The sequence below is a fragment of the Coloeus monedula genome, assembly GCF_965178545.1.
Source record: "Coloeus monedula genome assembly, chromosome: 6".
NCBI classification, from domain to species: domain Eukaryota; kingdom Metazoa; phylum Chordata; class Aves; order Passeriformes; family Corvidae; genus Coloeus; species Coloeus monedula.
In genome coordinates this window covers 26,210,179-26,234,036 of record NC_138786.1, presented here as the reverse complement: position 1 = coordinate 26,234,036, position 23,858 = coordinate 26,210,179, and the positions used below count along the sequence as shown (strand labels likewise).

General features: G+C 44.3%; 2 protein-coding genes across 4 annotated transcripts; one reads left to right on the top strand and one right to left on the bottom strand.

Annotated features, from left to right (window-relative positions):
- PPP1R14D (protein phosphatase 1 regulatory inhibitor subunit 14D) lies at positions 1-6,682 on the top strand (the record flags this gene model as incomplete). Its single annotated transcript, XM_082283172.1, has 4 exons — positions 1-183; positions 4,302-4,397; positions 4,583-4,615; positions 6,614-6,682. The coding sequence occupies 4 exons, from the start codon at positions 1-3 to the stop codon at positions 6,680-6,682; spliced, it is 381 nt and encodes a 126-aa protein (XP_082139298.1).
- Positions 5,600-23,696, bottom strand: ZFYVE19 (zinc finger FYVE-type containing 19). Of its 3 annotated transcripts, none has more exons than XR_014226472.1 (12): positions 23,510-23,696; positions 22,843-22,964; positions 20,173-20,226; positions 19,500-19,660; positions 18,136-18,281; positions 17,133-17,247; positions 16,377-16,586; positions 15,805-15,884; positions 14,994-15,104; positions 13,444-13,586; positions 11,738-12,046; positions 5,600-7,030 (listed from the first exon to the last, which is right to left on the bottom strand). XR_014226472.1 is itself a non-coding variant. In XM_082283171.1 (11 exons), exons 1-11 carry the CDS (start codon positions 23,561-23,563, stop codon positions 11,974-11,976), a joined length of 1,269 nt encoding a protein of 422 aa, XP_082139297.1. In that variant the 5' UTR covers positions 23,564-23,696; the 3' UTR covers positions 11,663-11,973. The 3 variants fall into 3 exon arrangements, 1 of the variants encoding a protein (XP_082139297.1); XR_014226473.1 differs by having other exon boundaries at positions 11,879-12,046; XM_082283171.1 differs by lacking the exon at positions 5,600-7,030 and having other exon boundaries at positions 11,663-12,046.
- Positions 23,697-23,858: the final 162 nt, after the last annotated feature.

The window sequence follows — 23,858 nt, the reverse complement described above, 5'->3', positions numbered from 1 at the left end:
ATGGCCAGCAACTCCAGTGCTCTGCCCCGGGTGACCTTCCAGACACCAGAGAAACCTGGGGAGGAATCATCACACAGGAAACTGGGCAAGTTGACCATAAAGTACAACCGCAAAGACCTACAGCGCTGGCTAGACCTGGAGGAATGGATCAACGCCCAGCTGCAGGAGCTGTACCGATGCCGGGTGAGTAGCTGCGGCAAACCAGTCCCTTGCTTGTCAGGTGAATGGGTCTAGAGGCCCTGTGTGCTGGGACAGAGGTTTGCTTGTTCTGCCTCACTGGAAATAGTTCCTCATCACCAACTTTCAGCAGGTATCTCCATGCCCCCTCTGCAGCACTCTCTGACTGGTGTGTCGGCAGGCAGGGAAGCTTGCACTGATGCAATCCAGCTGGCTTTGAGTGGCTGGTGTTGCACCCACTGAGGGGGTGTAGCTATTGCTCAGCATGAGTAGCACAACCTAGAGAGATGTATAAACCCAGGATGCTTCTTGTTGCTGAACTACTTGTGGTGAGTGGCTTTGCAGTGAGCAGTATCCAAGCTAGCTGGGTTAGAGTGATCAGTGTATCCCTGTTCCTCTTTGATGCAGCAGTGAGGGTCTACCAGCTGTTTGAATGAGACACTTCAGAATGTGCTGTATCTGTAACTGCAGTGTCTGAACTCACTGCTGGCAGCAGGGAATGGAAAAAAAACCTCTTTGCTCAAATGTAGAGGTCTTACGCCTTCATCTTCACCAATCCCCAGCGCAGTCTCCCTTGCCTGAGCTTCCCTTTGCACCAGTAACAGTCCCTCTCAAATTCTTCCTGCCTGCCTGAGAGCTGCCCCAGTAGGAAAGATCCAGGAGTGCCTACACCCAATACCTGAATGGTACAGGTCTTTACTTCAGCTGTTGCATTCTTTCACTGGGTTAGTGACATTCAAGTTCCAGAACTGCCCACGAATACTGAAATTTTAACCCTGTACTATAGATTCTACTCATATATTGTCCTTAGATGCATGACGCTTATGCTGGGTGCTTTCAGAAGCAATAGTGCTCTTCTGTGTTTGACACAATACTTTGGACTGTGGTACAGTAAAAGATTAAAGGCTTTCTGCATTGTACATCATGATCTTAAACCCATTTAAATAGCTTGACTAAGGGTTTTGCTTTTCTCTCTAGAGCAGTGGCTGATACAGTAAGAGAACACAGCTTTCTTGACTCACAGAGCATCTCCATCAGTCCATCCTCAACAGATGACACAGATGGGTTTAACAAATTGTGTAAAACAGCTTATTTATGTCCTGGATGGGGACGGACTAAATGAACTGCCAAGCCCTCTCTGTCCTGTTCTCCGTATTTGCACCCCAGCACAGTGTTAAGCACACTTCTGAGATACAAGGAAATAACAGCTGATGATTGCTTAGAGTCTTCCGCTCTGAGCATCAGCAGTTTCAAATTGCAATCCACAGTGGAAGTGGACATGTTAGAACAGCCCAGGAAAGGTGGGTCATGTGCCACATTGCCATGATGGTACAGAGAAATTTTTGCCTGCCCAGGCTGATTTTCTGGGCCTGAGAGTTATAGAATGATGTCACCTCCACTGCTGAAGACCCAGACTTCAGGAACTGCTTCTGAGCCTGTCCTTATTATTGTTGTTGCTGTTGTTTTTTATTATTATGATCATTATTATCATCATTTTCTGTGAGACTGTTACCTATTTGATATTTGTGGGAATGCACCAGATTCTCACGTGATGTTGAGAGATAAAAATAGTTCATTTCTGTTTCAATTTATGCCTTATGCAAAGAGCAGGCAGAAAACAAATATGGAGAAAAGGGTCCTTCCTTCTGCTGCAAATGCATGGCTCCTCTGAAAATGAGTATATTACTGCTTCTGTTCTGTTAATTAACTTTCTTAGATTTCCCAAACATAGCTTGTTTAGTAAAAATGACTAATCTCTTCAAGTTAGTTGTGGATTTCCAGTTGTTATCTACAGCTTATAAAATGATAGTAATAAATTCTCAGCTGTATTTTAGGCCTCTTGATAATGCATTATGAAACATTATACAGTGTACATGGGAACAGAAGGTATCAGCAGACCCAGTCAGGCAGGTGAAATGCAGCGTGTCTGCAAAGTGCTAGTGTGGTAGTCCTTGTGAGTGAAGGCTGTTCAAAAGAGTGGCAGTGACAATATTGCTTCCCAACCATGCCTGCACTGGCCTTTAAGGGACTGTCCCTGGAGTTGGTAGCTCAGTTCAGAGATTCTTTTGCTTGACTGTTGAGGTTTGCCAGAGATAAGCAGGGAGAATGGCTGCTGCTTTGAACAGAACATCTTGCCCTTTGGAGAATTACTGGATTTTTGGCACTTTTTTTCCGAGACACACAAGAAGCACTTGGTATGACCAATAACATGACCCAAGATGGGGCTCCCCATGTGCTACTCTTACTTGCTGAAGTCGACAGAGATAGACCTTTACACTTGTAAAGGTGTCAGAAAAACAAGTCAGGTTACGTTATCACTTCTGTTTTTCAGAGAATTAAGAGCTGTTTACTGTCATCAGAGTAGCTGCCCAAAGGGGATATTTTTTTCCCTACTGCAAAATCCCAGCAGGCACAAGTGAGAAACCCAGCCATGCCCTTAAAGGAACAGATTGCCAGTGGATTGCCTGTGCTAGTATCTCTTCAGCACAACAGATTTCCCTGGCTCCTGATATATTCAGGCCAGCATAAGAGATTTGCTACAAGGAACTACATATCATAATGCTGTGCCAGGTCAGGGACTGTTAATAGGATCTCTTCAAATACATACATGTGCCACAGTAAATTACTTGTAATCACCCTGGTGTCCAGCATGTCCAGCAGGTCATCCTGCTCTCCTCTGTGCATTGTGACAAGACTATTTAGTTGCCCTGCTTCTTTGGGATTCCTTGGATTCATCAACTTCCATCACATTGTCTCTTTGTTACCTCTTACTTTGCTCCAACTGCCCTTGGCATTGCAATGTTCCTTGGTGTCTTCCAGAGATTCAAATGCCAGCAAGGTTATTTCAAACATCACCTCCTGATAAAGGGAATGCTATGATGTTTACTGTCATGAGGCTTTTTTGCAACAAAACTAAGACTCTGTGATTTTCAAGATGATTCCTTGCCTATGGAAGCCAGAACAGCATCCACACTAGGACTAAAAAGCCATAGGGATTTCGTACCATATCTCGCCCTCCCAGCCTACTTAGCTTCTTAACCAGAGATAAAGTCAGACTGGATCAACACCTGCTTTCTAAACAGTCACATGAAAACTATTAATTTTAAGAACAAACACTGTGTGGGTCACAGTGGGATATATTTAACTCTGGTTTCTTATTTATTGTTAAGTAAGCTGTGTATCAAAGCTAAACAAAGGCTTTCTACTTCCTCTCTGGCATGGTACCAGTGACTGCTTGGGAAAAGTTTCTTTTTTTCCTCTAAGTATTGTCTTTATTGTTTAATGTTTTACATACACATCCATAAATGCCACAACCTGGCAATCAGGTACTGTGCTGTTCACCCAGTAACCTTATTCTGCTGATTACTATGCCAAAATATCACTAGTGTTGCATTGTGAAAGGTCCATTTTGTAAGTACACTGGAAAAACACAGCCTGCTTTCCTTGTAGAGATTTGTGAAGCTAAAATGTGTCTGTGATCAACTTTACAAATGTTTCCAACTAACACCCCCATGCAGTACAAGATTGCTGCTCCAGTCACTAAAACTTGGGGTCCCTCTTACATTAAAGGAGACTACCATATCCCTCTCATGTTTGTTAGAGAAAGCTGGCAAAATATTGTTAGGTCTTTCAACAGTGTAATTGTTTTTCTCTCCATTACTGCAAAAAGCCTTAGTATAAATACAAAGTATGTGAATGCAATTAGCATAAAAGCATAAAATCTCCTTTTATTATTTAAGCCTATCTAAGATTAAGCCTGGTGGGGTTCTGTTTGGTGAACTCTTCGTAGAGGAAGGGTGTCACAGGCTGGTGTACATGGCACTGCAGTTTGATATCCTTGAAATGGTCTTCCAGTGATGGGTGATGATCCCTGAGTGTAGTTGTTGGAAAAGATGAAGAATATGTACATCAGGATGTGTGGCTGTAGCAGACACCACAGACGGGCTGGAATCCATGCCCTCATTATAAGAACCTCCCTTTTTTGAGATGATTTATATCTTGACCTCAATTTTGCAGCATAGTTTTATTGTAACTCAGCTGCTTAGATCTTTAAAGATGGTCTCTAGAGTTCTCAGAAGTTTGAAGGTTAATTAACTCTGGTGGGTTTTTTTTTTTCTTTTTAGCTAAGGGAGGAAACAGAGGCAGCAGCTCCTGAACCACAAATTGATCTTGAAGATCTCCTGGAGGTCCCTAATGAAGAACAGAAATTAAAACTACAGGTCAGATAGAGGGATTTGGTGACTTTAAGTTAGGGACATTTTCTTCATAAAGACTAGTGGCATGTGCAGTAGAGAATAGGTGTTTGCAGTGTTGCATGCTGCTTTCTTGTGCCTTCCTTTTTGCAGGGAGGGGAGAATTAGATCAATTCATAAAATACTAAAATGACAACTCCTTGTTTTTTCAGGAAATCCTCCATGAATGCTCCAGCCCCACAGAGGTGAGTGAAGTACGGTACATATTTACATGTATACATGTTATACTACTCTGTTACAGTGTCTTTGCTGCTGCTTGGCTGAGGAACCAAGACACTACTGTGCTGCAGATTTGTTTAATCATAATGGGAGGTGTTTGCCATTTTATTCTGTGATTGTAAAATTACATATAAATGCACATGGATGAGCTGAAGGCAGAGCATGGAGCAAGTAAGGAACTATGTTTTACAATCAGAGGAAGTTCTTTCCATGCTTTGGACATCCTAAGCTGATCAGTCTGAGCTGCTATTTGATCCTCAGTGTAGAAAAGCCATAGACAGTTACATAGCTCACATAATTTTTTACACTGTTAACTAAATGCATTCTTAGCTTAAAACACTCTAGGATTATAAGTGACAAGAATGTAGAATGGCCCTTAGGTTGTACTGGGCAGATAATTGCTGAGCAGTAGCCATGTAGGTTAGTTTTACGCAGGACTCTTTTTCCCCCCCATGTGAACTTTACAAGTTTTGACTTTGAATTAGACAGTTAAATCACAATTTAGTCCAGAGGACTGGAGGCAATATTGTGTGCACGCACCACGCAGGGATTGCCTTTGCTGCACTGTACATCTGTGCAAAATGGGGTCCCCATCACTGCTTCAGCCACATGCACTGCATGTGAACACTCTGCTTGCACACCATCCATCAGACTCCACGTGTTGTCGAGCTGATGTGGCTGTGCAGTGACGAACAAACAGAACATGAGATGAATGCATGACTATCACTGAAGTTAAACTGGGCTGTAGCAATCATTACAGATACTCTCCTAGCAGGGGTTTCAACAAAGCTGGCAGTATAGAAATAGTTTTCAGAGTGTCTGAATGTCAGATCTAAGGCAAGAATCCCACATTCCCAGAGTGATAACTGAAGAGAGTTTGCTCTGCGAAGTCATAAGCCATGAAAGTGTCTTGTGGACAGCACAGTACCTGCTGAATACAGATACTGCTGCCCCATTGGCAAAAACATGTACTTTCACCCTGGGGATCTTGAATCCAGTCCCCTTGAAAGATCACAGAAACCTAAATGGAGAAAGTAGACAAGAAACTGAAAGGACTGACTGAAAAGGAATTTATGATCCTAGGCATTTACTTCCAGAGCATGTTGTGGCAACCTCCGATCACCCAAATGAGGAAGCTGGGCTTCCACACAGTACAAATGGTAACAAGCTGCAATACTTCCAGTGACCTTGCCTAATTACAAGAACATGAAGCTATGTCTTTGGGTAAGAAAGGCTGCACACTTCTTCATGGTGAAGTTACTTGCCATGCAGAGGGTAAAGTTTGCACTAGTCACATTGCCTTCTGCTTGGAATAACCAGAGAGGCCAGTTTAGTTCATAGTCCTTGGCTGTGTCAGCAAAGTATTCAGGGTTTATCTCCATTAACTGCTCATCTATCTGCTCTGCCTGTCCTCAACCCCTATTCAATGTTATCATTAGTCCTATGTGTTTTGCTCCACCTCTTCTCTGCCAGCCACTTCCTTGTAGAACTGGCACAGCTCCAGGATGGTTTGCAATCCACAACATGGAGCTTTACTGGTTCAACAAGAGGGACAGCTTGCTTTGCCCTAGATTGGGAGGGCAGCAGAAGTGGGCAGGAGGTTATGGTGGCAACAGGAAGCAGTGGAATCTAAAAGAGAACAATAGCATCCTGAGGTCATCTCATGGTGGGAAAAGCAGGTATCTGGGATGAAGAGGGGCAGGCTAGCTCCTGAGGAGAAAGTAAACATGGCTATTCCAAGGGGAGAGAGGGGAAGGGAAGTAGAGGAGCTTTTAGACCCTTCTCATCCCTCACAAGTTCTTCTTTCCTAAGCTAAAAGATAGATTTGCTCAATATACATCAAAATTCTGTCTTCTGCTCAATGTGAGGGTGAATGTGGGAATGATGGAAACACCATAGTACTCTTTGGGCTAGTGAGTGCTGTCATTAATATGACATCCTTCTTGAACCAATTCTTATTGTAGGACTTCATTACGGAATTGCTTAGTCGATTGAGAGGTCTCCGGAGAGTCACCAATCCTCAGAAGAAATGACCTTGCTCATATGGAACACCCAGCTTTGGTTACAAGGAAACATGTATCTTCCTCACAAAAACCAGGACCAGCAACAGAACTTCTGAATATGTTTAGGACTTACTGTTATTGAGAAACATCATCAAGTTTGTGAACTTTGTACCAGTGGTTTGAAGTCTCCACTCCTTCCAGATCTACACACACAGCAGGGAGCTAGACTGGACATTTTCCTGATTCTTAAAGAGTGTGTTAACCTGAGGAATAGGACAAGATGTCTCTCCTTTAGATTCTTCTAGGAAATTCCATGCTGGTCAAGGAGCACTGAATACAGTTCTCAGGAGCTCATCAAGACTTCTTTTTTTCCGTCCACTGCAAGGAAAACAAGGCATTGGTTAGCACTCATTCATCACCATGGAAAATCAGCCACTGTTAAGATGCACCTCATTTCAGTCTGGCAGGGACCCAACTGTGATGTCCTGCCTGTTACTGCTGTACCTGATGCTACAGCTTTGCACATACTTTCTAAGTCTCACTAAGCCTCTGTTTTTTATGAAGGTTGGACAGAAAATATGCAATAGGATGGAAGGAAAATTTTTGAGTGCACCTGGTCTTCTTAAGGCGAAATTTGTGAAACAGCTGCTAAGACTAATGGCTAATTTTTTTTCCTTTTTGTGGAATTTAAGACTTAAGATTTAGAAGCCTTTTCTAAAGGAACAAGGTCTGGGAATGATTTTTCTCCTAGTTTAAAGAGATGTTGGAAAAATACTTATTTTATATTAAAACAGAGAAAAACAGCCATGCACTGCCTGCTTCTGCTCTCTCTTTAGATACTAAAGAAACACTGAAGCAAAAAAAATACCTGCTCCCAACTTCCCTTCAGGGAGCATCTTGAAGCAAGTCTTTTGCAGACAGGTTGGTCTCACAAATGAGCAGGGAAGTAGGACACAGTATCTCACTGCACAAACTCTTCTGGCTACAACTAATGTTTGCCTGGAAAAACACAGAGGAAACTACATCCAGCCTCTCAGCAAGTCAGTAACCTGACACATGTGCCTAGGAAATAAGACAGCAAATGGAGGCTGATTGCTTAGGCAGAGCACTCTCACATTATGCCCTGTCCCTACGCTGATGCCGGTCTCCAAACACAAGAGATGAGTCTGAGTCACATCCACAGGGGCTCCTATGGAGCAGTACGTTCAAGGCCAGCTTTTGTGTACATCTTTTGTTTGTTTGGTAAGCCAGGGGCAGAAGGGATCAACTATGGAACCAGAGGGACATGCAGGTTAGCTAACAAAGACAAACAAGGACTCTTGGGCTGGACCAGTAATATCTTAAATGCATTAGTCTTTCCATCTTTATCAGTAGCAGAGTGATGACTATTATCTTGTTCTTCCCTCCTATTTTTCAGATGTCAGTGAACAAACTGTGGGTTGTGTCCTTAGAGAGGACAAAATCCAAGCTGCAGTAACAACTGTAAGGGCCTGCTTCCTTTCACATGCTGCTCTTGTATCTGACTGGAAGCTGGCAAGCCGTGGAGCTCATGTCTTGTTCTAAGGCTGCTCCAAGATGTCCTAAGCCTCACCCACCAGGCTGGAGAAATGACCTTTCTTTATCAGATCCAATATATATGTATGGTAGTGCTGGGAACATGATTGTTGGCTTAAACAGGGGCTAGTGGGACATGCCTACCCTCTTGCAATCTCAACTTCCTAAGTAAAATAACAACAAAAAAATTAAATCCAGAGCTGCAATGGTTGCAGATCTGGCACTGCTTATGGATGACACCTGCTAAGACTCATGTATCACACCCCTTGAGAAAGGGGATCAGCATATTGACAAAAAGCTCCAAGCACTGTTAAAAACAGACTAGCATCAAACAGAAGTTCAGGTGGAAGATCTAGGTGGACAGGCCATGAGCAAAGTGTCCTAGAGATGCAATTAGCTACAGCACAGTAGTATAGGAGTCCACATTACTTACATACCCTACCAACAGACTTTGTTTTATTCTGATGAGCTGCAACAGCACAAAGACATGACATGCTTCTCCTCTGGCCCAAGAGAAATATTTTCTTCCCCCTAGGCATTGTTCTGTATTTCCTCAATATGGAGTGATGCAAAAAGAATTTTTGTCTATGCTTTAAGGTAGACATTGTTAGAACCAAAGAAAAAGCAGGTACTGAAAACTCTGTTAGACAGAAGTTGTCTCTGTGCTTATTCTGCAAGTAGCAGGAAAGGAGTAAGCTGCAGACCCTATCATGTGCAGTTGGTTCTGACACGTAAGGAATTCTGACACATAAGGAATTCTCATAATACGTGAGAGCACTTCAGCTGAGCACAGTGAGATCAGGGGAGCAAGGCAACATGTGGTAGATGATTTCTCAGCTCACTGGTGCAAAAGAAAAAGCAACATAAGGCAATCAGAGCAACTTCTTTTTTGTTTAGTTCTAAAACAGTAGTAACTCATACTTGGTTTTATTTACATTTTGGGTGTTCTCACCCTAGACCACAAGGATAGATTAAAATCAATGCTTGAAAAAAATTTTTTACAAACATCTTCCAGTTAACTTTGCTGTTTCTCAGCACCATCACTAGCGTAAGTATGTATATACTATCTAAGAATGTTGCTTTAAAGGTACTTTGCCCTTTTGATTATACCAAGATAACTCAATGTATGAAAGTTCATGTGCTTTTCTAATTTGAATTCTTGTTGAAGTGGAGCCTACATTTGATAGTTCACATACAAAACATTTTGAGAGGGAAAGAAAATCTCATTGTCCCTCGTGACTTGCTACAAAGACAAGAGCAAACAAGCTGAATCTCTTTCTGGAAGATGCCAAGCTGTCTTCTGTCCTTGAACAGCTGAATGAAGTTGATCTGGTCTGTCAGGAATTGATTACCAGTATCTTTGTTTACCAGCACCTTTTCAAAGACAAGGATAGGGAGTAAGCACACAGCTAACAGTGCACTGCCCACTTAAAGGTCATGCAGCATTCCTCTTTCACAACACAGATTCAGCTAGGTGTGCTTCCTGCAGACAGCTATCTGGATACCCCTCTGCCCCTCCTACATGTTCACTGAGGCAGCAGCTACAGTGGGAATGGCTGTTCAGGGGAAAGTGATTGGGCTACTACTAAAATGGCCCATTACATGCAGAAAGTGCAGCAGCCACAAAAATGTCCATTAGTGGTGCAGGGAAAGCAGCAGCATGTGTCTGTATGACTGAAGAGACTCTTCCATGTATGACTAAGTTCTATTTCAGGTAATGGGTTGGGTGCATTTCTGGATTCCTTGGGATGGCCCCACAGAAACCAATCTGGGAATCTAAATAAACTGCTTCCGACTGCAACCTGCTCCATCACTACCGATGTGAACAGGGCAGGGCTTACATGACAGAGGCTGCCTAACTGCAAGGGAGCTCAAAGTTTGGTTGTGGCTGATGAAGCATTCAAAATGTTGCAAGTATCACACCAACTCATATTAAGATATTAAAAAAACCAGCAGCTGTAAATCAAGAAATAAAATTACTACTAACTGCTTGGAGAAGACACAGGCTGAAGCCCAAAGCAGTGGATCAGTCTTAGGAGAGAAATAAGAACAGAGAGTTGCACCTTCCCCTGTATATGTAAAACATGAAGGATTTAACCTCAGACAGAACTGGGCTGTCTTACTATCAGACTAATCACCCATGTCAAATAGCAATGAAAAAGTGTCAGTCCTATGATAACATAAAGAAAGAACAGCATTTTGTTTTTGTTTTTAAGACTGCAAGCTCTTCAGAGCTGTAACTTACTTAAATTTTGTGTAACACAGGGTTAATTGTGAGCTCTTGCATCAGAACAACTCAAGTAGTTTTCCCATCTACCTGTCTCAAAGAGACAGTCATTGGTGAAGCAAGGACTGCCAGGAGAAAGAAGATCTCCACAGAAGTCAGGTTTTGCCACCCCTTCCTAAGAAAAGGTTTTGATGGCACTGCTGCATATGCTTGCCATTTTTAGTGTGTATTACTATTCTACATTGTTTGAATCAGGTTTCTGTTGAAGAGCCTGATCCAGAGCAGCACGTTAGCAGAAACCCACCTTCAACAGTGGTTTAATTCATTTGCTGTCCTCTGACCAGAGGCGACAGAGGTGCAGGCAAACACTGTTTCATCACTTCACCTCGGAGGCAGTGACCTTAAGCACAGGGGCAAGGCAGACAGCTGGGAGTGGCAGTGTCAAACCAGACAGGCAAGATTAATTGGAAATTCCCTGTCAAGGGCAAATCCTTTATTTTGTTGCAATTGGAATTTGCCAACCTTAGAGAGCTCTCTCAAAAGTCACATTGTTTGGAAAGAGGTCATCCTGATGGAATAACAGAGCCTGTTTACAGCAAACTTAGCTGGGGGTTCTAGGCACTTGCAAGTGCCACTTGCATCTGAATTGTTTGCCAGGAGGGATATGGACATATGCAACTGAGCTTCTCTCATAACCAGAGAATGAGCATCACACAGGTGACATCTTAACCCTACTGGGGACCAAATAATAAACAAAATCAAATCCTGCTTTCAGACTAATACACAACTGTTACAGACTGACATGTTGCTCTTACAGACCATGTGACCTTGGCACAGCCACTGCAGGCCACAGCACTGTATCAGCAGCAGATTACCTTTTTAAAGGATCCTTCCTTTCAAGTCAGTGAGCAACACTGCCCTGCATCTTTTCCAGACACACCACAGGAACCTTTTTGATGACTTCACTATTCTTCATTTCTTTCCCTAAGCCACTTGACACTAGGACTAACATACCATTGTAAGAAAGCAACACTTTGTAAAGGGCTATAAGGCATTTTCAGGAGAGACTTTAACCACAGGCCTCTGTAAATAATTTTTATTATGCTTTGTAAGTTCTCATCACACACGTGATCACAATGCAGACATTTTTCTCAGTGCAAAGTGCTTTGCTGCCTGTTGAACCAGTGTATAAGCTGTTAGTAAAAGCAGGAGGTTATTTATCAGCCAGTCAGTACTGCCTTAGACACACATCTTTACTGCTACCCACATTGCTTTACCATCTGTATTTATGGACTTGTACCCACCTCCTCATATCAAATCCTCAATTATCCCCGAGCATGCACAGCAAACCCTGCACTTCTCAGGTATACTTGTGAAGACAAAGTCACATGCCCTCCAAGCCTCTCTCAGATTACAGCACATCCTTTAACTGTCCAAAACATCACCCGTTTTGGCTGCAAATCCACTTGGATTCTTCCCATCTGGCTGGCTCCTCTGTTTTCCCATTCTGCAGCTCCTTTTCTGCCGATGAAGAGTGTGATCACTTCTGTTTGCAAGGAAGATGATAGCGGGAGGTGTGGTGGTCCTTCAGGTCAAACTCCTCATGGCCTTCCCTAAGAAGCAAATACAAAGAGCAGTCAGAAGTAAATACCCAGGCCAAGAACCCACCCTTAGCCACTGCACAAGGTATCTCCCAGCAGCCCTTAACCAGAAACTTATCCCAAGGGTTGGCTGTGAGGACCCACCTGGTATACCCATGTGGACTAACTACCTAAGATATTCACTTGTAACAGACATTTCTGAGGTGCTTTATGGGAAGGTCTGCTCATCCTTGGCAGCTGGATTTGAAAATGACAACAGGTCCTTCTGTTTCTCTCCCTCTTGAACAGATTCATGTAACTAATGGCTCATCTTCAGCACTATGTCTGTGATTCCAGGGACATTAGCAACTGTGCCAATAGACAAAATTACAGTCTCCTCCAGAAAACTCTGGGAAATAACTGAAAATAATGCAGTGTATTAGCAGCTGTCTTAACCACACTCAGGAGCAGGCAGTGTTGAGTAAGACACAAGCCTGCATCTGCAGCTGCTACACTCACCTGCCAGCCTGTTAAATCTGCTTTTCCTGATGTTTGCTGTCAGATACGTCGGTTTGGATGCTTTGTTTTTAATAATCTAACACTCCCAATCATATGTTTTCTTAACATTTTCATATGGTTTTCCCCCACTTCATTTGTATTTCTCTACAACAGGAAATGTGAGAATATGCACAAAAGCATCTCTTATTACCCCAACCACATTTTTAGCAACCTGCTGTCTTAATGTCATCCAGCACTAATCTGAGAGCCCAGCCAACTACCCAATACTTTTGAGGCATGAGAAAAGAGAAATCACACAACCTGTTAGGAAGAACTTTGTATGCAGAGGAATTAACCCTCCAAATCTGAGACATGAAAATTTTGTCAAAAATCAAGCTACACTTGTTTAAGAACAAAGACTACAGCTGCTGTAAAGTCTTGTAAAGGCCTGACTGGTGAAAAAAGGTTCACATATACATATTTCAACAAAGATTTTTTTAATATGATTTAAGACTGCAAAATCTCAACCTAAGAAAAGCCTCAGGAATTTATACTATCTGATCTCCCCCTTTAAGGGAATCCAGCCCAGGTCATCCATCAATGGCATTAACAAGCCATAGGAGTCACTGAACAATGGTCTCATTTATCCCATCCCACGGATTGCAGCACATCAGCTGCTCCAGAGAACACTCAGACAATGTGCCCAAACATGCACTGAAGCATTTCTGCCTAGGACCAGTTTAGTCTCTGAAGCCTGGGACAACTACTGATCACATAAAGTATTTTTGTAACAACTAGCATTCAGCTCAAATCTGGATTCCTCAAATCTTGCCTCCTACTGCTTGTTTTTCTGCCCAATGAGAAAAACAAACAAAAGGGGCCAAGCTTACCTTTGACCCACCTCTCAGACCCAGAGGAATTGCAAGACTCACCAAAAACAGCGCTGGCAGTAGAGGTCCCCGTCACAGCCATGGCAGCGCAAAGTGGCATCTTCGTTGCAGATGCAGCACCAGGGTAACTCATCCTCATCACTGTCATCTGCCCTTGCAAGAACTGGGGTGGTTGGAGTGTGGCTCTAATTCACACAGAAAACAAGAGACAGTTCAAACCCCAGCACAGACAATAAAGGACTTTAACTGTAATGCATGATGGCCACAGTGACCTGTCCCACGGTCCATAGTTTACTCCCTGTTGATCCTAAGCCTGTGACAGGAACTTGCCCAGAGCACAGGGACAGGCTCCATAAGCATCTAGATTGTTAAATAAAAACCCAAAGTAGTTGCTAGAATTTGAGTTTGTATCTATGTTGCTTGGAAAGTAAACAGGTATTCAGCCTCATTTAGTGTCTGCAGTGACACCCACATTGTGTGTGCTGTGCTAAGGGCATGGAGCCCACAACTTCTGGCAGGCACTACCAACAATACCGTGTGACAGACAATTCCTGCTGCAAAAGCAGGAGATCAAGCAGTTTTGCTGAAAGGGGCTGTGTAGGAAGGGAAAGCAATGCCGAGGTGGGGGTGTTGTTTTCTCCCTATTGTAGAAAGCAAACTGTGGGACAAAGGAACTGCTTTGCCAAAAGGTCCCTACTATTCATATGTACCTGAGGCTGGGGCAAAAAGATCTTCTGAAATCATAATCTAAGTATTTCCATACAGCCAACTATGGCCTCCTTCTCCCTTACAGAGAACTCTTGTAGAACTGAAAACACACTGAATCATAGTGCCTGGATACTGGCAAAGGCAGCTTCCTGACACAGTCTTTTTCTAACATTATCTTTTACATCAGTAATCCCAGAAATGCAAGGTGTCATAGCTGAGATGGATGTTTTTGATAATGCTTATAATTATATCATTTCTGCCACTGGGAGCAGGCCTGACAAGTGCCTGTGAGTCACAGGTGCCTTTAATTCCTGTAATACACATTAGAGATTGTGTATATATTTCCAGAGTAGGCCAGAATCCACTCTGAGCATAGGGTGTCTTGCTACTAATTCCTTCCTCTGACATTATATGAAAACATGGGCAGTAGAATGCTATTAGAGGTTCTATTCTGCACATGCTGAAAGCACTGGTAAACTTCCCATTTACTCTGGTTCAGGCTGTATGGTACTACACCGTGGCCTTGTTCACCTAATTATATATGTATATGTGTGTATAATTGTCTAGTATCCATACTGTGAGGTGTCTACCAACTTCTCCTGGTTTGCATGACACTGTATCATTCAGCACAAAGCCAGCCTGAAAGGAATTGTATTCCAGGGAACAATTCCTTTTAAAAGTACAAGGATGATTCACAGCTGAGCTCAGAGCTGGTCAGCCTTGCAGAAGCTGCTTGGCTTGTTTGCTCTGGAGAAACTGGTTAGTTAAATTTTTTTTCTGCATCAAGCGTAGTACACAGCAAACTTTTGCTGCAGAACTGTACTCTCCTGACACCCTGGAACATTCAAGATGTCAATTCAAGAGATCCTGACCAGTTCACTGACCTTTTGCTTTGCTTTCTTACTCAGGTTCTGTTGTGAGGGTCCTGGTTGGGTGGTCTGATCTGGAGGAATGTTGAATCCACTTGCTTCATCCAGGGCTGCTTCTTCTGTGAGCTGGCAACAACACAAAGCAAGAAGTCTCTTGTTTCAAACACAGCTGGGAGCCTCATTCTAGGCCCTAAACTTCCTGGACTTGTTGCTCTCACATAGTAATAGGAGATGACAACTCTGAATGCAGCTGGTGTTATCCAGACAGATGTAAGCTCACTCTGCACTCAGAACACTCTGTGTCCATTGTGGACAGTCTGCAGCAGCAGGGGTCTGCAGCTCACACACACTGTTTGCAGTGCAGCTATCAGACCCCAAGCATCATTCTAATCACATACATGTGACCTATCAGACAAACTTAAGCTCAGGTCTGCCTGCAAGACAATTCAGAGACATTTTAGAGAGAAATGTAGGTGTAAGCTGAGCTACACAGCAAACATCTCATCATCCATGTTCTAACTGGCTGGTGGAAAACATAGAACAAGAAGTGAGGAAGTACCAGCAGAGTGGGGTTATACAGGAGACACACATAGACCATGAGAGACACCAAGCATGAATGAGGAAGACAATGTGACAGACTAAGTATTGTTGTCAATTGCCTGTCAAATAGAATGGCCCATGGGAGCTAGTATTGGAAAAGCACTAGGAAAGTAAGGAATGAAACTCTTCTCAGGAACAGAAATACATCCTTTGTGCTCACCAGGTAACACACACACTGGGCATAACCAAGAGGAAGAAAAACAAGGCCACAGCTGCCACTTCTGACCTGTTTCAGCACTCTGCGAATGGCCTCCTCCTCAGCCACTTCCTCATCACTGTCAGGGAGCTTATAGGTTTCCAGAGTAACTGTAGGAGTAAGAAATGTGACTGTAACCCACACCTGCCTCAAGCCTTGTGCCCACTTAGGTACCAGAGACAATTCTTTGTGATGTGAGCTGGCTGTGGCATTCTGGCTCTAACCTTTTATGGTGCAGATTCCTCAAAAAGGACGTTATTGTTTATTTTTAATACTTGGAAGAGAGAAGGAAAAGATCCCCACCAAAACCAGAGCCTTGGTTTTAAAAGTTTGGTTAACCTCATCAGAGCATGCTAGAATTATCCCAAAGAAGGGTGCAAGACAAAGCAGTCTGACCTTTCAGTTCCAGCCTTTACCCTCAACTTAGATCTGTTATATTGATTTCATGACAAACCAACCTGTACAACTTTGCAGACAGAACCAAATCTCAGTCTGTTTCTTGCAGAACAGAGGAATTAAATGGATAAACACCCAGAAAAGAATTTACTCTGTTGTACCAATTTGATTCCTCTCTTAGCACTGTATTCTCATCTGTTACCCACCTTTCTCTGGGTCCTCGCCTTTGAGTGCTGCCAGTCTCTTGGCAACCTGTAGGATCTTTTCCTGCCTAGTGTTCTCTTCTCGCAGCTCAGCAGCAGCTTCTGCCAGAAGTTTATTCTTCTCTTCCTCTAGCTGTTTTGGGTCCAGATTTGCAGGGCAAACACAATCTTCACTTTCCCGATTGAGATCATTCAAACCTTGGCTACTAACAGCTGCAGACAGACACACAGAACACACTGGTGACTCAGCAGCAATGTTCCTTGGGCACAGAAAACATGACAAGCAGTGCTATGAGAGCAGCTTGCTGCTCTCCATGAAACTGGATAACAAGGGGAAAAGGCGTGCCAGTAGGATCCCTGCTGTACACGAAGAGAAGAAAATGAATTGATCTGTGGCCTATAGTGAGATTACAGAGAAAGTACTGCAGCCAGCAAGATAATGATATGCCAGATTCTGATGTTTTGGAACAGTGCACAGGTGCATTAGGAGTAGCAACAGCTCCTCCCCAGGGATGAGTCACCTTAGAGAAACAGAGAATCTGAATAATACAAGCCTGACAAGAAGGAACCATCTCCAAGCAAAGACACCGAGACCCAGATGGCTGCTCTTGGTCGGTGTGGGGGGTCATAAGGGGAAGATATGGACAAACTGGACACTCAGCTCACCTGGAAGTCACACAGGGAGGCAGGCACATATTCCCTTCTCAGCATAGCACATATATATTAGACATAAACAGGTCTGTGGAAGCCAAAACATACCTTGAGGCTGAACTCTTGGTCTGTAATGCTCGTCAATGGCAACCTCCTCAGACAGCTGAGTTAACAGGTCATCTGTCTGCTGGACCAGGCTTCTGGTATCAGGAGGTTGGTGTACCTAAGAGACCAGGGGAGTGTGGGAAAAGGTAAATGAGAGGAAAGTGGCATACTCAAAGGAAAAGTCTGGCAACCAAGGTCACCCTAGATGGGAGCAGCATACAAAGATGCCTCCACTGATATTGAGAATCTCAGTTTACAGTTGTGGTGTAAGATTTGTAAGGGTTTCATTTTCAGAGGTGCTGAATGCACACGGCTCTAAGAGCAGTCACCCAAACAAGGCAAAGGGGTGCTGAATGTGTAGGAGTACATGCTGCTGGGTCCCTACTCCAGCTCTGCCACTACCTCCAGTGTAAACAAAGTGCCATTCGCAACAGTGCCAGCCAGCAGCCCCACAGAGACCTATGATAACAGCTGGACATGCAGCTGAAAAAGAATCACAAGGAAATGGTATCCTGGGGGACAAGATCATTTCTACAGGCTTTCAAGGCATATATCCAACTGATTCCTCTGCAGCCTCAGACAAATCACACTGGGCCTCCATTTCTGGAAAACGTAACGGGATTCTGCCCAGCTGGTATACAGTAATAACTAGAAGACGTAGTTAGAAGGTAGGGCTGATAAGCCTCCAACACAAACAGCTCTGAAAAACTATGACCACTCAGGTACACAAATGAGTTGAGAGTAAAAAACTTTAGCATCTTGTTAAAAATATACACACGAACTACATGTGGCATAAAGGAACATGTTGCATTCAAATTGAAGCAGTGAACTGGTAAAGGCTGGTGATTTGCTTCTGGAGCAATGACACAATCAAGAAATAGAGATTTCTGAAGGAAGCTACCTGAACACAAAAAAGCTGAAGAAGGAGGAATGGTTAACATGCTGTGACATCAGTTACTGTGTCAGCTCAGAATAAACTGCTGACTAAAGAGCTGAGGGAGCTTACAGGTCTGGGAGCTTGGGAAGGAGGATCTCTCCCCTGCAGGACAGCCAACCGGTCCTCCATTTCCTGTGTGGATGGAACAGGTCCCCGGCCATCCTCCTTCAGGGCCGCCAGCCTAGCTTCGATCTCAGCCTGAGTAGGGATGGACTCTGCAATTCACAATAATCCAAGAGAGGAGATTATTCTGTTATTGAAAACAAAAAGCTACATGTTTCTTTTCTTAAAATTGTATTTCTTTCTAGAATCAGACTCTGAACACCTGAGCAAAACCTCACCCAGCCCTGACATGAATGAGGGGTCATACTGCAGTGACTCAGAGACTACCCTGATGCTAACTGCTATCACTTTCTTCCAAGTCCTTGCCTCCTTCACAGTTTATCTCCTAGCCATAAAGTGAGTATTACGGTGATATCATCTGGCAATCAGCTGACTTGGGATTCTAGGGACAGGCAGAGAAGTAAGTATCATTTAGGCAGTTCAGTCCATTGGTCCCACATCTCTTAATGCAATCCTAGCCATATCAGTCTGAAACCCTCCCCTGCCGCGTAACAGATGAGAGGCAATGGCTCCAAGTTGTTCCAGGTGAGGTTTAGATTGGATATTAGGAAAAATTTCTTCACAGAAAGGGTTGTCAAGTACTGGAAAAGGCTGCCCAGGAAAGTGGTTGAGTCACCATTCTTGGAGGTATTCAAAAGTTGTGTAGATGTGGCACTTTGGGATATGGTTTAGTGGTGGACTTGGCAGTGCTGGGTTAACAGTTGGACTAAGTGATTCTATGATAACCTGGTAACCATCTTGAAGAGTGTTCTTTTTCTTTTAGAGGCCACATATAATGTTTAAAATAGTTTATTCTCACGCAAGCACCTCAAGGCTGTCCCAGAACCTGACAGCTGTGGACCGGGATGAGAATCCTTTTGCTTTTCTGTGAGATAAGGCTGGTCAGAACATAGTCTCACAGAGGCTGGAACTGCTGTTGCCCGAGACAATGACTCACAGGAAATCTTCTTCAAAATAGTTTGGCCAAAGACTTTCATTTCATTCTACTCCAAGTGGGTTTGATACAGGTTTTTACCCCAAACTACGGAAAACAAGAAAGTGATTTTACGGGTAAGATACTGCCCCAAAACTGAGTAGTAGTTGCAAGAGAAACCCCAAGAAGCAAAACGAAACTGGAACATAGATCTAAAATCATTGTAGAACTTGGCCATTGTGGCAGCAGGACTTGGATGCTCTGTGCTATTTTAAGCCTTCATTCCCCAAATATCACAGCCTCTTAAAGCCCAGTGCTTCCCTCTCCCTCCAGGTTTCTTGTTTCCCAAACAGTAGTGTTCCCACCCAAGGTATTTATGGTATTCTCTAAAACTCACTCGGTTTCCTTTCCTCCCTGAGCCTCTCCAGTCTTTCTGCAATAGCTCTATCCTCTTTTGTGAGCCCCTGGTATCTGGAGCCTGCTTGACCTGGGGGTCTTGCAGCTGCCTTCTGTTGGTCTTTCAGCTGGTTTTGTTTAGCTTCAAAAGCTGCTACACGCCTGTGACAAGGATGAAAAAAATACATGACAATTGAGAACAGGGGTTTTAACGCAGAGATAAGAAAACATCCTCTGTGAACTCAAGAGGCTGTTTGAACAATGTCAGTGCAGAACAGAAATTAAACCGCTCTCTCCAATATCAGCACAATAAGGTACTCCTAAGAGTAAGGAAAACTTAAGGAAAACAAGAACAGCACACCTGTCACTACTTCCCAGGAGACAACATTTCACCGCAAGGTTCATGGTTCCAAGCCAACTCTGATCAGCCACAGATAATGGCAGATAGTGGCTGTTCAGGAGTCTATTCAAAAGAGCATACCGCCCCCCCCCCCCCCATTGCTCCAAACAAACTAACAACCCAAACAGCAACACAAAAGTTCCATCCTTAACCTAATTCTGAACATGCAAATACCCATATTGCAAGCCCCACTTTTGCTGGTATCGACAGGGGAAGACCAGGGCCTGAAAGGTTTGTCCGCAGTAGAAAGAACTGCTTGGCAAGTGCAACTCACTTTTTGTAGTTTTCTGGTGGTGACCATTTTGCTGAACTGCTTTGAGATCCATCTCTGGAAAACAAAAACCATTTCTCTGAACTCAAGATACTGACAATACTTCATCATCTAATGTCTCAGCTCAAGAGGAATCAGTAGGTGTTTCTTGACCTCTTGGTATAGCTCCTTTCTTAACCTCATTAATTCTGAGAGCAATCAGCTTATGAAAGGGATTAAGATAATATAGCTGCCCAGGACAGCGGGAGCCTTCATTTCTGTCCTTTGGTCCAGTTATTTTGCATCTGAACAGAATGTGATTTAATATGGTCACCAGTGATCCAAAGGAGGTGGGGCTGAAATACCCTTCCCTCCCACAGCCTGCACCTCCCAGTTTAGAGAGCAGGTAGGGAGTATTTAGGGAAGACTCCCAGTGTAATTAGCTTCCATGCAGCAGGACACTCTGAAAGGAGCTGGGGCATGCAACAAACAGAGAATTATATAATGCACAAGCAAAATAAAGCATTACAAAAGTTATTATATAACCACCATCATAATACCAGAACACTGGAACACTGCACACCACAAAAATGTGTTGTCTTTTACTTTGCTGTGTTCAGGTTGAGAGACTAGACACTTACGTAAGGTAGTTAGCACATTTTATTTGTTATTCGGAATCACAGCTAAGGCTCATATAGTAACAACTGAATGCAACATTGTTGGAACACTTTCCAAAGTTCTAAGGCTTCAATTCTGAAAGCTTTTGCATGAAGAACAACACATGCACCTTACAGAACTGCAGCCTATGTGTATTACCTGCAGGACAGGATGCCATCCAGAAGGACCTCAACAAGCTCAAGAAGTGGGCCTTTGGGAATCTCATGAGGTTTTAAACAAGACAACGTGCCAGGCACTGCATCTGGGTTGGAGCAACTCCTGGCATCAACACAGGCTGGGTGACAAACAGATCAAGAGCAGGCCTGCCAAAAAGGACCTGGGAGTGCTGGTGGATAGGAGGCTGGACATGACCCAGCAATGTGTGCTCACAGCCCAGAAAGCCAGCTGTGTCCTGGGCTGTATCCGAAGCAGCGTGGCCAGCAGGGCAAGGGAAGGGGTTCTGCCCCTCTGCTCCTCTCTCATGGGACCCCCCCTGGAGTGCTGCATCCAGCTCTTGGGTCCTCAGCACAGAAAGGACATGGACCTGGTGGAGTGTGTCCAGAGGAGGCCACCAAATGATTAGAGGGATGGAAAACCTCTCCTATGAGGAAAGGCTGAGAGAATTGAGATTATTCAGCCTGGAAAAGAGATGGCTCCAGGGTGACCAAACTGCAGCCTTCCAGTACCTGAAGGAAACTTCCAGGAAAGATGGAGAGGGACTTTTTTAGAAGAGCAAGTAGTGACAGGACTAGGGGCAATGGTCTTAAACTGAAAGAAAGCAGGTTTAGATTAGATATTAGAATGAAATTCTTTACTTGGAGCCTGGTGAGACACTGGAACAGGTTGCTTAGAGAAGCTGTGGATGCCTCATCTCTGGAAGTGTTCCAAGGCCAGGGTGGATGGAGCTCTGAGCAACCTGGTCTAGTGGAAGGTGTCCCTGCCCACAGCACGAGGGTTGGAAATAGATGATCTTTAAGGTCCCTTCCAACCCAGGCCATTCTATGACTCTATAATCTACCTGCAATCCAGTCAGGGAAGATTGTTTTTCTGCTGTAGCTCTATAGTGCTGATATTAAAGTGATGAGAAAAAAAGACCCAGAAGAAACATCAAGAAAGGTGGCCTTGTTTTCTTAATGGCTCTGAAGTTGTGAAGAGAAATCAGAAAATTTCAAAACTGAAAAGACTAAATACTGTCTTTCACTGTTTTCAGCGGCCCATGAAGATGAAGACCTTCACTAATGAGGCTCTTCTCCTTTAGACATCTGCAGAGCCAGAAAATTCCCCCCTTGCTGGTGAAAATCCTTGCTATAGGAGAAAAGTGAGAAGAAACCAGAAAAATGCAAGAGAAAAAAGAGACAGAAGAATTGGCTGACAGAAGGATTCTGGTGTGCACCTGTGTTCTTGTGTTGCTTGTTCACATGTATAATCCTGCTGCTACTGAATTACATGCTTTGTTTTCAACAGGAAGTCTACAGGTTATGTTTGCAAATAATTCTGTTCTCTTTTAAAAGCAAAAATTTTATAGATTTTATGACACAAAATTTTACGTCTTCAGGCCACACATAGCAGAGGCCCCTCAAAAAAGAGGATTTATGTCACTGTTTGCCCACAGAAGTAATAACATTTTGAACATCTTATTGTCAGGCTACTCAATTACTAGACATCTGAAAAGACTGCCAGAACTGTTAAAGGGGTGTAGATTTTTGGGCAAAACTACAGTGTGGCTTAACCTCAGCCCATCTAGTTAAGCTACCCACAGGAATTCAGTGACCATCCATGAAGATTTAAACCTCGTGCTTTCAAACTACTTTGTCACCATAGAGAACAGGCACAAATCCTGATTCTTATTTTTGGACTGTACGGCTCATATAACAACAGTTCAGAGATGTCCCATCTTGAAATTCCGGGGTCCAGGTGGCATCCATGCACATCTAGAAGGCAGAGCTCTCGTGCAGAAATCTGCAACACCACATGGAATGCAAACTGAAGAAAAAAACCGGGAAACTGTCTTTGGATGAAGGAACACTCCTGTCTTACCCAGTCAGTTTTCCATGGCACTGCTTGCACACCTTCTGCTGAGTGTTTCCACAGCGGGGAACAACAGCACTGAAGCTCCGGCAGCCCGAGCAGAAGGACCGTCCACAGTTCTTGCAGCCACACTGCAGATAGGAGAGAGGGGCAGGACAGGCTTCACCACCTCGGCACCACACCCCCCACCGCTCTGCCTGGCTGCATGCAGGCACAGTGCCCGTGCGGAGGCACACGAAAAATAATGCTGGGGTTATGCTGATTTTTTTGTGACAGAACTGTTTCACCAGCTGCTGCTGAAGATATGGAGACATAAGAGCCTTGGAGCACCAGCACATAACTCCTGCTGGGAGCAGAGTCACCACTTCAGCCCATAGTATAACTAAGTGTGTGTGTGAATTGTCTGAGACCATGACAAAATCCTGGATTAGAGGGAAGGCATTCAATGACGACTTTTTTTTTTTGGGGGGGGTCAGTTATTTCCCATATTTGAAGACATATCGGAATTAGGCACCACGAGAGCTCGGTAAGCAAGGACAACCACGCCAGGATGCTGGCCGGCAAGCGTGTCTCGGCGCCGGGCGAAGCAGTTCCCCGTTCCCTTCTCAGCCCCTCGCACTGTGGGGGAGGCACCCGCGGGACCGGCCCGCTCCTGACCCCCCGCAGCCGGACTTGCCTCTTTCTTGAAGACAGAGAACTTGCACGCGCACCCATAGCAGCGGCTATCCATGGCGCTACCGCCCCGGCCCGCCCTCAGGCGCGGCGCTGCACCCCCGCTATGCCAAGCTCCATGGTCTCCCCCGGTCCTGCGGCTGCCTCAGGGCCAAGGATCGGAGGCGAGCGGGGCTGTCACAAGCGGGGAGCTGCGGCGAGCACTCTCCCGTCCCCTCGACACAGGGCCGACAGCGCATGGCCCGACGGGAGTTGTAGTCCCTTGCCCCGCCAGCCCGCCTTCAGACGCCAGGCGGTTCTCCGCGAATAAACTACACTGCCCAGGGCTCCGCACGGTCCCAATGCTGGGCCGG